Source organism: Lampris incognitus, chromosome 18, assembly GCF_029633865.1.
Source record: "Lampris incognitus isolate fLamInc1 chromosome 18, fLamInc1.hap2, whole genome shotgun sequence".
Classification (NCBI taxonomy): domain Eukaryota; kingdom Metazoa; phylum Chordata; class Actinopteri; order Lampriformes; family Lampridae; genus Lampris; species Lampris incognitus.
Genome location: NC_079228.1, coordinates 32,507,763 through 32,522,063, shown reverse-complemented (window position 1 = coordinate 32,522,063; position 14,301 = coordinate 32,507,763). Strand labels below are relative to the sequence as shown.

The following is a 14,301-nucleotide window of genomic DNA, read 5'->3' as shown; positions in this document are numbered from 1 at the left end:
CTAGTGGGGTTTCCATGTCTTTCAAATGGGTATTTCGTTGTACAGAGCAAATATAATTTCTGTTCAAAAAAAGAAAAGGGAAAAAGACAGCCTCCAAGTTGACAGCACTATCTGTGCAGTTCAATATGATACATTATTCTACTACACAGCAAACATAATTATAAACATGCATAGCCTAGAAACAAGCATAAATCAAGCCACATATTTGACAAAGGGCCAAAATATAAACAGCCAAACCAGCTCCTATATTTAAACCAGTGCCAAAAAAAGAAAAAAAAAGAAAAAGAAAAAGCTTGGAAACATTCAATAAATAAGCAAAATGCTTGTAAGTTGCCAATGCACTGCAGGCTTCAGCACAGAGTGAATGACATTTGAGAGTTTGTAACAAAATAAATTCATGATGAGAATGTTAAGGATTTCTGTGAGAGCATTGGTCAGCCTGGTCCCATGATGTTGAATGCAGGAAAGCATAAATCCAAAGAGGGGTAAAAACTCAAAGAACAGAACAAGATAATGTAACACATTCAGGTTGAAGTGTCAAGAACCTTTAACATTAGATAAGAGACAGTTTGTTAGTTTAATAGGTCTAATTAAAGTATACAGTGTCATTGTATTATTTCATATTTGTGGGCTAAACCATCCTATCAAGACAATATTAAAGGATGGGTTCGATTTCCTTTTTTACCCAGGCCTCATTAATACTTTGTCATATTCATTCAGAATCAAACAGACAAAACTTCACGGATCTCTTTGGTATTGAGGAAGTTACGACTTTGCCTCATCTCCCCCCCAAGCAGTCCAACACAGTTCAATGGGGCCTCAAAAACCATGATATATCTATGGAGTCAAATTCCATGTATGTGCAAACCTACATGGCCGAAAAACATGATTCTGATTCTGATATACCAAGATTCAGCAGAGGGCTAGTCTCTCAATACTGAAATAATCATTACATTTTTTGTCAACAACTCTAAATGATCCCTGACAGCATTTTAATGAGGTCTGAGGTCAAGAGAGGCGAACCTTTTCTTTAACTTTTGTAAGTGTAATCGCAATACAGAAACCTACAGGCAAAAGGGCAAAGCACTTTCCTGTAGGCAAACATTGATTATAGTGTAATAAAGGTAGTGATTATTCACTTTAAATACAGCCGTTGAAAAGGTAGCTCAAAATGTCCAACATCAAAAACCACACTTTATGAGTCCCGATGGAGCAACTTCTAGTTTCCTTCATAAGAGAAATAATGTGTTACAGCTGATGGAACAATGGCCTTTATGACACATTACAATTTGTATGGCTTCATTAAAGGGGTGACCAATAAGGCTCTAATTGACAATTAAGACTTATGAACCTTAAGGCCTAAAAGACATCACCGATAATCATTAAAAATAAACCAAAAACAAACAATAACAACAACAAAAAGAAACACTTATCGGAGCAGATAAGTTTGTGCGTACCAAACATGATACAGGGGACATAGGGCGTTGTATTTGTTGCCTTAGTTATTTCTTTAATTAATAATCATTTATTGATAGCACCAATACAAGGGGAAAATTAGCATATCAGTTAGTGGAAGAACAGTTTGGTACTGTAATAATGTGAAGCATGGAACAACCCATTCCAAATTATCTCCTGTGCAATTTAAACAAATATTCAATCAATTTTTAACATAAAAATGTCAATTTTGGTGCTAATCTGACTTCATAAGGTCAAAAGCTTTCAGGAACACGAGGGAAAAAATCTGAATCTACTGTAGTTCAAAACAACCTCAAAAAATTAATTGAGTTGAAAGTATTAGAGCCTAATAACAGCCTGAGAATGACTCAAAACCGGATGCTGAATCATATTACTGTCTCTTCAGATTGTTTTAGTATAACAAATAACTGCCCAATCCTATAATTCTAAATCCAAAATATGTGTTGTTTTTTTTTGTAAAACATTGGATGGATTTTCTTCCTGATTGGAGAATAAATATTTGCTGAGTCTGATTGTTAATCCATGAAGAACAGCAGGGGAAGTCTAACCCGGAGGTGCAAAGGGAACTGGGAGATAGGCGTTATGAGGCACGAAGAAAAGAGAACACTGAACGATGGGGCCCAAGTCAAGATGCAGAAAAAAAGAAAACCATTTGAATAAATGGAAAAACAAGAAAATCAAGTTAAATTTTATGGTCCACGAACAAATGAAGACATGCATGATGCTCTCCTTTTCGCCATCCAAACCATTTTGACATACATTACCGCTTTTACAATCCACTTTATTGTTTCCCTGGTTTGGAAATGGGTGTAACCATCCAACTAATAGGGTTATTTTAATTACATTGCTTTTTTTTGAAAACCAGGTTTCCAAGACTTTAAGGCATTGTCAACAACTTCATCACCACCACCATCATCATCATCATCCTCATCATCATCATCAATGATTGTCTTTGGTCATGGGCAAACCTGCATAGCATTTGTTGCGGGCATTTCCAACTTGGTTATATAGACCGTATTTACAACAAAAGAAAAAATGTTTAAGAGAGAGAAAAAGATCACTGGTCATCGACCACCTTTCCGTGTACCCCTGCTGCTGTTGCTAATGGCTTGGTGAAATGTGGGCCTGGCTGTCACAGTGGATATTCTTCCTTAGGTGGTTCCCATAAAGTACTCCAGGAAACAGAACTGCCATTTAATGAAGAGCAATATGGCAAAGGACAGCGGTGGTGCAGTTCATGACTAAGTAAATATGACAGCCAAGGTTTTGTTCAAGGTTTAGTTCTGCGGGAGTGGGGGGCATTTATAGTACATGGAGAAGGGACTCTACCCCAACTGCTGAGACTGGTACGGTAGATGGACAAGACAGGCTTGTCTTCACCACCTGTCCAGTGATGGAGCAGAAGGCTGAGACTGGATTTCTTTGAGCTCAGATACGTAGTTCCAGACCAAGAAACAAGGCCTGTGGCTGTGGATTTCAATGACGTGGACCAAAAAGACAGAGGAAGAGACAAAATGGATGTCCCTTTGGAAAAGGACTCCTAATGACTTCCAGAGACCACCATGAAGGCTAGCTGTCCTCTCTTTCTTTGTTAAAAATAACTTAGAAGTCAGTCAGCAGCAAGTCAGAACAGCACTGGAGTTCCATAAAACAGCACCGAGGTCATCCTAGTTCTCCTGACTCTGTGAGACAGAGATGACTTCAGTGCCAAGTAGATGGTTTTGGGGAAACCCCAGCTAGGGTTGAGAAGAACAGAGGGGAGCACTTTCAGAAGTTCTGTTGCCGTCGTTTTTTGGCATCCATTGCATCCAGGATGGGCTGCCTTTTGGCTGTGTAGCGCTGCCTTAGCTCCTCAATCTCCCGCTCCATCATGGGGTCCAGGGCACTCAGTCGCATCTGCAGTTCCTCAAAGTCCAGACTCTTCAACTGGTTGGTGGACATATGTGTAAATAAACACACAAGCACACACACAGTTGAAAAGGAAAGCGGTATGCCAAATAAAAATGTAAACGAAACTCAAAATTTCCATCTCAGAACTTTTTCTTTCAAGTTATATTTGCATTTACTTTAATTCAAATCAATGACTACAAACTGCAGGGAGATGATACTCACAAACTCAAAGTCTCCATCCTGGGGCACCTTCCAGTTGTCGGGGAAGACGTTCTTTGCCTGGATGTGGTACCCAGGCTGCTCCTGGGGCTGGTTGTGGTTGTAGTTCTCCTGCTGCTGGGCTGCCTTGTTAGAGTCCTGCTTGTCAAAATAGTCCATGAAGGATGGGCGTATAGGCTGCTGGGGCGTGGCATGCCCTGCAGAGGAGAAAGGCATGTAATAAAAAATGCAGAGATGTGAAAAAAATACTATTCTGACATTATTCTGTCATTTGTGGGGTTTTTTTTTTTACATAATCCATTAAGCACAGTTCTTTGTGAGAGGATTATCTTTTTTCAATTAAAATATTTTTTTGAGGCAGATGGATAAACAGAGAATATCGTAGAATGACTGGAGATAAGCTTATTACTTCACTCAGAGGGGTATTGGTTTTGGTGATTTTACCGTATTTGTCAACAACTTTACAGAACAGCTGAAGAAAATGGCATGAAATGGTCCCAGATGACTTGATTACATTTTGAATATAATTGAGAGGTAAATTATGGAGGTTATTTTGAAGACTTGTAGGGATAAAAAAAATGCAACTTGATTGATTTGTTACAACTGGTGCCACTTGTTACGGCTGAATTTTGATCATGTGCAGTCCATGAATATCGATCCAAGGTTTTCCACTCTCAAAATTTACCCTCTATACCGACCCATAAAGACATTATACAATAACGTAAAGTCAGTTCTCACTCCTCATAGATCCCTGGTCTTCCTCCTCCTCTTCATCATCACTATTGATGACCATGGTGCCTAGGTCCGACTCCAGCATGGTGCTGCCGTGTTCAATCATGGTCTGGGCCCCGTCACTCATGGTGCTGGTGGCCCGCATGGTACCTGCTCCCTCAGAGCCCGACTTCACCATGGTGTGAGAATCTACCTCAGTCTCCTCCTCCTTGAGAACACAAGATGTACGCCATCTAGTGGATGCTTTCTTGAAAGGCATTACAGGTCTTACAATATTATTGGGAGTGGAGCCAAAGTGAAGAAGTCTTTATGAGATGCAAGAAATCATATTTCTTGTAAATTCTTGTTTTACTTTCATAACAATGGCTAGATCATCATTGGCTCCTGTGCTTTTTGAATGTTTTGCAAAATTAACAGCATTCAAAAAGCACAGCAGACAAGCAGCCAATGAAAATTCGAACTATTTGAAGTAGACTCAATTTACTATACTAGACCCTTTTAAAATACTTTTAAGTAGAAATAGTTTGCAAAATAGGGTGCCCTTATTTTACTTCAGGCATTCAAAAAGTATTCAAAATGTCTTCCAACAGAAGTTTTGACCATGTGTCTGAAGTTGAAAAAAAAGGTTTGTTTTGAGATTGTAACCGATGTTAAGATATGTAATAAATCTATTAAAATACACTCCTAAGATAATCAATATGATGAATGTTATTTCTTTGTCTTCTGGGTAAATGCAAAGCAATTTGGGTGAGATTTGTATTTCAGCACTACAATAAGTGTGACACTTTCAACAAGCAATTAATAATTTGTTATGCCTTGAGCACTATAACCTGACCAAAGTTATATACTATTTCTAATATTACAATCTGCTTGGTTAACACAACTGCATTGTATGAATATGGAAACACTATCTTGAAGGCAGTTCCCAATCATTTCTGCTAAAACTTTGACTACTTCATAACGTGCTGTTCAACTTCCATGATCAATATTTGCCTGAATTTATATTCAAATATTTATATTTGTTTTAATACTTAATGAACAATCTAAATCTTAATTTGGCTAGTCAAAACCATGCCATAGCACTGGAAAAAACAGGATATGTAACATAAAGGTTGCCCTTCCTTCGAACAGGGATTCAGATATAAAGCCAGGGAATCTTTTTCCTCATGCCTGGTAAAATCAGAAAGTTTCAAATTCCATAAAACCAAGGTTTATGGAAAAATAACACGTGGCTACAGTTTTCCATGACTATAAGAACCTTGTTGGCAACATCCTGTAATACATACAGAGTTATCATCCTCTTCCTCCAGCTCTCTCTGCTGTTCCTGTTGTCTCTTGGCTTTCATTTCCATGGCTTCAGTGATCAGGTCCCTCAGGATGGTCACAGGCTTGGCCTGGCTGATGAATGGGTGCTGGATTGACACAAACAGCAAGGAAGATTGTTGTGCGTTCAAGCTTTGATCATTTAGTAAGGTCAGTATTAGGGTATACTAAAATCCAACCACATTCTAAGGCCAAAGCCATAAATCTCAATTAGTTTAGTTGTTTATTTATTTATCCCCCCCCCCTTTTTCTCCCAATTTAGTGGCCAATCGATCCCTATTTTAGTTCAAACACCCACCCTTGTACTGCATGCATTCGCCAACTGCATCTCTCCGGCTGGCAGTCTCGAAGGAGACATCTCGCCACTTTCGTGACAAGGCGCCTCCAGGCCGAACCACTGCTTTTTCCGACACACACAGAGATGCATTCATTTGACGAACACAAGCCGACTCCGCCACCCCCCTCTCGAAGACAGCGTTGCCAATTATTGCTGCTTCCTCTAGTCTGGCCATAGTCGGATCTGACGAGACCGGGGCGCGAACCCCGGTCCCCAGTGGGCAACTGCATCGACACAAAGCCGATGCTTAGCTCGCTACACCACCGCGGACAAATCTCAATTGTTTTAAGTAAAATTATTTCCTCAAACATTTGCATCTAAAAAAAAAACAACTTTGCCATCTGCAACCATAGCTGCTGTTTTATGTGAGATAAATGAAATTCGCAGTTATTAATCACAGTTACTGAAAATCATGGGAAAAGCTTTTTACACCAACGCTCAACACGTGTCTAATGCTGGTTGAGAGCTTAGTGTAAAAGGGGCATGAGAGAGGGTGTGTCTGTGTGTGTGTGTGTGTGTGTGTGTGTGCGTCTGAGGAATGTAGGTCCACCCGCCCTCAGTACTTCTGCTGGTATTCCATCAGGACCAGCAGCCTTGTTGATTTTCATCTTCCTGATGGCATCCTGGACTTCTCTTAGACTAGGTGGTGCTGCCATGTCCTCCTCTTTGGATTGTTGAGGAGTTGTTGGAGGGCATCCATCTCAGGGCTAGAGTCCCAGTTTAAAAGGTCCTGGTAGTGCTCTTTCCGCCTCTCTTTGACTGACTCGTTGTCTGTTAGCAGTGTGTGCCCATCTTTGGAGCAAAAGGGGGTTAGACGGTGGTGGCTGGGGCCGAATATTGCTTTAGTAGCACTGAAGAAGCCTCTGTTGACCCCAGCATTTGCAAGGTGCTGGATCTCAAGGGCCTTCTTCATCCACCACTGGTTCTTCAATTCCCTGGCCCGGCTTTGGATGGCTGACTTTGCTCTTGCATGGGCAGCTTGTTTATTTTCGCAGTTGACATCATTCTGCCAGATGGTAAAGGCTTGCCTCTTGATGTTGATCAACCATTGGATTTCCAGGTCATTCTCAGCAAGCCAATGTTAGTGGTGCTTCATCTTATGTCCAAGAGTGTTTTGTTTTTTTATACAAGCAAGAGTGGTTTTACAGATGCCAGTGATTGCAGTCCTGAGCATATCCTAGTGGCTTTCAATATCATCTGGATACTTCTTGAGCATTAATGTACTGAGAATGGGTCAGTATGATTGAGAGAGAGGCTGTGTTGGATGAGGAAGGAGAGATTGAAATGTATGTGGGAGAAGGAGAGAGGAGAGTGAGTCTGATGAGTGTGAAAACGAGAGTGATTATAGATAATTAAGAGGGAAAGAAGAGAGAAAGTGCAGAGAAAGTGTGGGAAAGGGTTATGAATGAGATGGATGTAGGAAGGTTATGGAGGAATCCATCCATTCATTATCCAAACCGCTTATCCTGCTCTCAGGGATGCTGGAGCCTATCCCAGCAGTCGTTGGGCGGCAGGCGGGGAGACACCCTGGACAGGCCGCCAGGCCATCACAGGGCAGGGCCCGCCCCCCCACACACACACACCCCCACACACACCCCCAAGGAACAATTTAGTACGGCCGATTCACCTGACCTACATGTCTTTGGACTGTGGGAGAAAACCGGAGCACTTGGAGGGAACCTACGCAGACACGGGGAGAACATGCAAACTCTACACAAAGGACGACCCGGGACAACCCCGAAGGTTGGACAACCCCGGGGCTCGAACCCAGGACCTTCTTGCTGTGAGGTGACCGCGTTAACCACTGCACTACCATTCCACTTGATATAGAGGAATCTGAGAGTGAAATGGAACAATGCTGAATGTGAGAATTTTGACTTTTTATTATGGCACAATAGGGTGTTCAATAATTCAACAATTAGTAAGTTTGATGTGAATGTGAAGAAAGAATGTGATGTGTGTGGTGTGGGAGTTGAAACATTTATGCATGAGTTTGTTGAATGCTGTGAGCTGGAGGGATGCATGTTGAAAATGAAGGATTTAATAAGTAGATATTGGGAGAGGTGGGTTTAGTGAGAGAATGGAATGGAGAGAACTGTAGTTGTTTGGGGTGACTGGTAAAATGAAAGGATGTAATGTTAATTTATGAAATTATGTTTTAAGCCATGCAAGGTTTGCTGTCAAGCTAAGGAGGAATGTAGCCCACTATGAAAAGCGGGAAAGCTGAGATGTGGAATATTTCTTAAAGTATAATGGAAAGAGGTGTTAATATATTGTATAGTTATGTTAGTGAAGAAGAGTTTATTAGTGGATTTTTGGAAGGGAGCACTTTTATTGTGATTGGGGAGGGAGGGAGGGTGAAGTTGGATTTTGGTTGAATGGTGTGGAGTGTGGAGTGGGATGTAGTGGGGGTGGTGTCTGAGTATTTTTTGCTTGGTTTCTTTGATTTGGTGGGGGGGTCTGTTACGGCATAGCCCTGTTTCAGTGCTATCAAGTTTGAGTTTTAATTTTGATTTTGCCCTGGAGTGTTTTTTTAATAACACAATATTAAAGAAAGTGTTACAATGTCTGTTAAAAAAAAAAGGTGAAGAATTTAGTTTGTAACACCAGCTGTGAAGAAATGGACTGAATTCCTTCGGTCAGCGATACTGAATTTAGACTCTTGAAAGGAAAACTGTTGCAATTAGCTTTATTTAAAAACTTTGTCAAAGATTTCATTGCTGTTTGTTTTTATAAAGAAACATATGCATTAAAAAATGTACAGAGCATGGCCTGAAACTGTTGATGAGAGGAGGTATCAGCAAGTCTTTTGAGTTTGACCTTTGGGCGGCTCTGCTTTTACTGCACCCTTCTTTTCCAGTGAAGTTGGATGGACAGAGTGGAGCGGATAAGGCGGTGGTCAGTCCAGCATTCATCTGCAGTGATCATCACTCTGGTGTTTAGTACCTTGCATCAGTCTCTCCTCAAACATAAACATGCCCTGCTAGTTAAAATATGGGAAAAAGAGGAAATCCCAGTGCAACTTAAAGAAAGGGGCAAAGCTTGAGTGCGGAAACTACTGTAGCATTTCCTTGCTTTCCACTACAGGGAAAGCCCTGGCTAGGTTCTTGGCCAACAAACTCTTCCCAATATCAGAAGAACTTCTGCCAGAATCCCAGAGCGGTTTTTGTCCTTACAGAGGCACCACGAACAGGATTTTTACTGCTCGCCAAGTCCAAAAAAAGCCCAGGAACAGAATCAACCATTGTGCATGGCCTTCTTAGACTTAACCAACGCTTTCGATTCCGTAGACCGCCAAGCCCTCTGGCTAGTTCTGTCAAAAATAGGCTGCCCTGACAAATATATCACAGTACTATGACTACTGCGTGACAATATATCAGCTAGAGTACTCGGCAGTTATGGAGATGAGACAGAGTCCTTCAAGGTCCACACAGGAGTTTAACAAGGCTGTGGCATTGCCCCAACTCTGCTCTCTGTCTTCATTGCCACCATTCTCCACCTCGTGGGTCCCAATCTACCTCACGGAGTCAAATTCATGTACAGGACTGATGGGAATCTTCTGAATATTAACAGATTCAGGGCTAAAGGTAAATCCATCATACAGCTGCAGTATGCTGATGACAACACCTTAGTGTCACTCGTAGAAGAGGAACTACAGAGCATACTGGATGCCTTTGAAAAGGCATACAAGCAGCTTGGCCTGGCCATTAACATAAAAAAGACCCATGCCCTCTACCAACCCCGACACAACAGAAATATGCCTGCTCTGCCCCCATCCATCTCTGTGGACAACACCAGACTCGAAAACGTGGAACAGTTCCCTTATCTTGGCAGCCTTCTCTCCTCCTCTTCCTCCTCAAGATTGAGTAAAAGGGTTTTTGAAAACCGCGATCTTCAGGCCAGAATGAATATTTTGGTGTACAAAGTGCTAGCGCTGCCCACCCTACTGTATGGGTCAGAAACTTGGACTACATACAGCAGGCACTCAAGGCATACCAACAGCGATGCCTCATGAAGATCCTTAAGATCAGCTGGGAGGATAAATGCACCAATTTCAGCATCCTCGAGGAGGCCAACATGCCTACAGTACCTGCCACCATTGCACCAAATCAGCTGAGATGGACTGGCCATGTCCTCCACATGTCTAACTGGGCGGAATGGGATGATCCTCTCACACGCTACAGCCTCCTGGTGAAACTCCTCACTGTCAGCTGAAAAGAAGCGGCTGGCGACGCCACATGTATCGGAGGCATGTGGTAGTCTGCAGCCCTCCCCGGCTCGGCAGAGGGGGTGGAGCAGCGATTTGGATCGCTCGGAAGAATGGGGTTATTGGCCAGAAACAATTGGGGAGAAAAAGGAGGAAAAATCCAGACAAAAAAAAAGAAGGTCTGGCATCAACCTTAACATGTGGGAACAAGCAGCAGGGAGACCTGGAGACTGGCTGTCCATGAGGGTGCCGGGTGCTACAACCATTACCTCTACTGTGCTGCTGAAAACAAGCGCAGACTCAGAAAGGAACGAGTTACCAGAAAGGCCCAAACCACATCCTCAACCACTTCACCCTTGCCCACATTACCCCCAAATATGCGGCTCCAGGCCTCTATGCCCACCTGAAGACCTACAAGGACCTAGACGGAGGACAGTCATATTCGACCCCGAGTGACCGCTGATGGTGAGAGAGAGAAAAGAGAGAGGGAGAGAGAGACTGAAACAGGCAGTGCATGTGTACATGCGTTTCCTCTAACCTGTAAGAGTTGTGTGGCGGTTGCTCTCTGCTCTGGGTTCTTCACCAGACACTTTTTAACAAAGTCTGTGAAATCGTCTGTCCAAAGCTCTGGCTTTCTGAATGTCGGAGGAGGGTTAGTGGGGATCATGAAGATGGCCTAATGGAACAGAAAGAATGAAGAAAATTGAGCAAATAGTCATGTGTTCATCAAAATTTTAAGCAAAGTTTAGAGAAGTCAAAAAAATTAAAACTTGAATCAGCCACATTACCATTGGCTGGTTTTGAGTAATAAAAGAATCTTCCTGAGTGCAGGAAGGATAAGACAACTTGCAATTAGAGAAATTTAAAGATACCATTTCCATCTCTCTTTATTGGGTACTGAACTTTTTCCACTTTAACCAAGCATATAAGCCTTTTTCCCAATATTTCAGCTGTTCTGACGTTTCCATTTATCTTCTCATTTGCAGTGTTGAATTAAACAAAAAAAGAGCTTAGTGGAGCTGCAAACAACAACATGGAGAGCAAAAGTGGGGGGCAAGAGAGATTTTATAGCAGATATTTTAACTCTTCAAACCTAAAACACATCTTCAAATCAGCTCAAATCTAAACATCCCATCCATCTCTCACCATAAGGGGAGTTAAAATTTCATAACCCATCTTTTTCACCAGCCAGGCCTTATGACTCACTCTCATGGGGTGGATGTCAGCGTAAGGGGGCTTCCCCTCTGCCATTTCTATAGATGTGATGCCCAGGGACCAGATGTCAGCCACACAGTTGTAGCCAATCTCCTGAATCACCTCAGGCGCCATCCAGAAAGGAGTACCGATCACAGTGTTTCGTTTTGCCATGGTGTCCTAAAGTGATAGATAAAAAGGTGATTCCATCACGCAGCCAGTTACACAGATTCAATCTACTGGCTTTTACAGCCCATCTCAAGATAAAATGACATTCTATGCCCTCTCTTAAAAATAGGACAATATTGTAAAGGATAAAAGACATTGGCTTCCTCATTATAGCTCCCCATTACTACTTTAAAGTCAACAATAGGAGCTAGGACATTACAGTCAGTTGTCCGGCCACTCCAAAGTCAGCCAGTTTGGCGTGTCCCTCTGTATTGAGCAGGATGTTTCCTGCCTTGATGTCCCTGTGGATCTTTCTCATGAAGTGGAGGTACTCCAAACCCTTCAGCGTAGATTTCAGGATAGTGGCGATCTCATCCTCTGTAAGCTGAGGTGACGGTGGAGACAAAAACTATTTGAAATCCCCGAAGACACTGGAAATTGCAGCACTACAGAATATGAATTATAGGATTTACTATGGACATCTCACAAAGCATGGTGGCATAAGCCTAAGACAAATAATTTACATCACATGTGTAGGTGGCGGCAAAAGCTAATTAAGTTTCCTTCCATGAGACAAGCTATGATAATATTCTAACCAAATGTCTTCATGAGCCACGAGATTGTTTTTGAGTTTCCCCACAATAATAAAAGTACTGGCTATTCTTTTCATGCTCCCCCACAAAATTCAGGAGTACAGCATCAGTAAGAATATCAGTATCCAAAAGCAATACCTAAAGTAGTGTGAATAAAATCCTAATGATACCAATTTGGAAACATGTCTACTGTCAATGACACACAACAAGCAAGAAAGAAAGAACAAAAACAAACAATGTCTGGTTAGGGAGGAAGTAATGCTAGTATCTTGTCATACTGCTGTCATGAATGAAGCACCCACTGTTTTGTTGCGCAGTCTGATGATGTCAGAGACAGAGCCAGCTCCACAGTATTCCATGACAATCCAAAGGTCTGTGTTTTTGAAGTAACTGCCATAGTACTTCACCACATAAGGACTAAGCAGAAATGAAACACAAACTCAAGTTCCGTTTATGAGCAAGACAGAAGAAGTGAAACAATTTGCTGTAAAGATCAAATCATCCCAGAACAGTATGCACTTGAGTCGTGGTAGTAACACATTTTTCAGCATATTTTAAAAATTTAAAAAAAAAATCAAAACAGCACAATATTGTCACAAGCAATAAGTACTTTCCTATTTTTGTTTTGCTGGGGTGGGTGTTGGGGAAAGATTTCATATACAGTTTTAGAGCTAAAAACAGATTGTAATGCATTACAAACATACATTCTAAAAAATGAATACCATAAAAGTCAATTGTGTTTGTGACAATAATTCTACGTATTTTCAAAACAGTTTAACATTCCTTTGCGGTAATGACCTCTCGCCAGCGCTGGAGGCCCACTTCTTGTAAGAAAATGTTGGAGGAACAATGAATTCTTTCCCTACCTGTCACACTGTTGCATGATGGAGATCTCCTTGATAATCTCCTGCAGGTCCGACTCAACAGGAACCTGCTTGATGGCCACCACCTGACCTGACTCCTTGTGGATGGCCTTGAACACGCTTCCATAGGAACTACACACACAAAAACACAGATTACATAAACACATTTGGACACAATGAGTTGGCAAACCATTTTAAAAATACTTTGAAAGAAACGCCTCTTCTTCAAACAGCAAAACATTGTGGAATGAGCTAAATGTTTTGTTGACTTTCTCAATGGCAATTAACTGATTCAACTGTTAAAATCCGGGTCGGTAAATTACCAATAGCAATCCACTGGACAACATTTTCTTGGTGGTGGTGATGATGATGGCATGGCTATATGGCGCAAAAAGATAAAACAAGTTTCTCACCCTTCACCCAATTTCTCCAGGACATCAAACACTTCTTCCGGTTGTTTTGTCAGACTGTCTTCACTCAGCTTTTTAAGTTTGCTGTCAAAGTGGGAAAAAACAGAGTGACACAAATATAAAAACATAACGAAATTGTACGATGGTGCAGTTTGAGAAAAATGAGACTGATATAAAAGGCAACATGTGTCGAAGAAATGAATTCTACAACTCAATTCAGATAAACATGAACATACTAGAGAGCTCAGAAGTGTCAGTTATTCAATTAGATGACCGTTGACTGACATGATAACAAATAAACTTGCTGCGAAGTGTTTATTTTTAGTTTACTTTCAGTGCAGTGTAAAGGACACAAAAATGGAGAAATAAAATCGCAGTAGAAAATAACGTCCCTGCAACTACTAGGTTAGCCAGAAGTTAAGCCTTGCGCAAAAGCACAGCAAACTGTTAACATTACCCCACAGCTTAACATTGATTGATTGAAGAAAAAAAAACAACTGAAGCTTGGCGAATTAACATGGAAGCATTAAAAAGTAGCCGAGCCAAGGCAGAACTCAAGCTTCTGTTTTTCCATAGCCGCTAAGCTAACTTAGTTATTAGCCCGAAAAAGGTTTGAAAACATCCAACTTGCGCATACCTTTTCGGCGCGGAGGGTTCCATGATTTATAAATGTAGAAAATAAACAAACAGTTCAATAACGTTGAAATAATATAGTTAAGGCGATTATTTACTATATTAGCATTCTTAACCAAGTCGTTGTTGTCAAAAACTAGTCGGCCAGCCGAGTCTTCTTCTGAGCGGACACGTGTCGTGTTACACCCGAGCGCCCTCTATGGGTCGGAGTGCACTGAGAACACAACAGGCCCCTACAATCGCTACAATTATAAAT

General features: G+C 41.5%; 1 protein-coding gene across 1 annotated transcript; it reads right to left on the bottom strand.

The window, feature by feature from the left end:
* Positions 1 to 3,236: 3,236 nt before the first annotated feature.
* Positions 3,237 to 14,199, bottom strand: stk3 (serine/threonine kinase 3 (STE20 homolog, yeast)). The gene is made up of 11 exons (XM_056298280.1): positions 14,050 to 14,199; positions 13,416 to 13,496; positions 13,006 to 13,134; positions 12,442 to 12,556; positions 11,767 to 11,931; positions 11,391 to 11,558; positions 10,723 to 10,860; positions 5,604 to 5,729; positions 4,324 to 4,525; positions 3,589 to 3,782; positions 3,237 to 3,402 (listed from the first exon to the last, which is right to left on the bottom strand). Exons 1-11 carry the CDS (start codon positions 14,070 to 14,072, stop codon positions 3,244 to 3,246), a joined length of 1,500 nt encoding a protein of 499 aa, XP_056154255.1. The 5' UTR covers positions 14,073 to 14,199; the 3' UTR covers positions 3,237 to 3,243.
* Between the last annotated feature and the right edge of the window lie 102 nt (positions 14,200 to 14,301).

Bases quoted from the DNA above. Each gene is read 5' to 3' on its own strand.
- stk3 (XM_056298280.1), bottom strand. From the start codon at position 14,072: ATGGAACCCTCCGCGCCGAAAAG. The intron at 12,557-13,005 runs GTAGGGAAAGAA...ATTTCTGCTTAG, and splicing joins ATCATGCAACAGTGTGACAG to TCCTTATGTGGTGAAGTACT. The intron at 10,861-11,390 runs GTGAGTCATAAG...CTGTTCCATTAG, and splicing joins CTGACATCCACCCCATGAGA to GCCATCTTCATGATCCCCAC.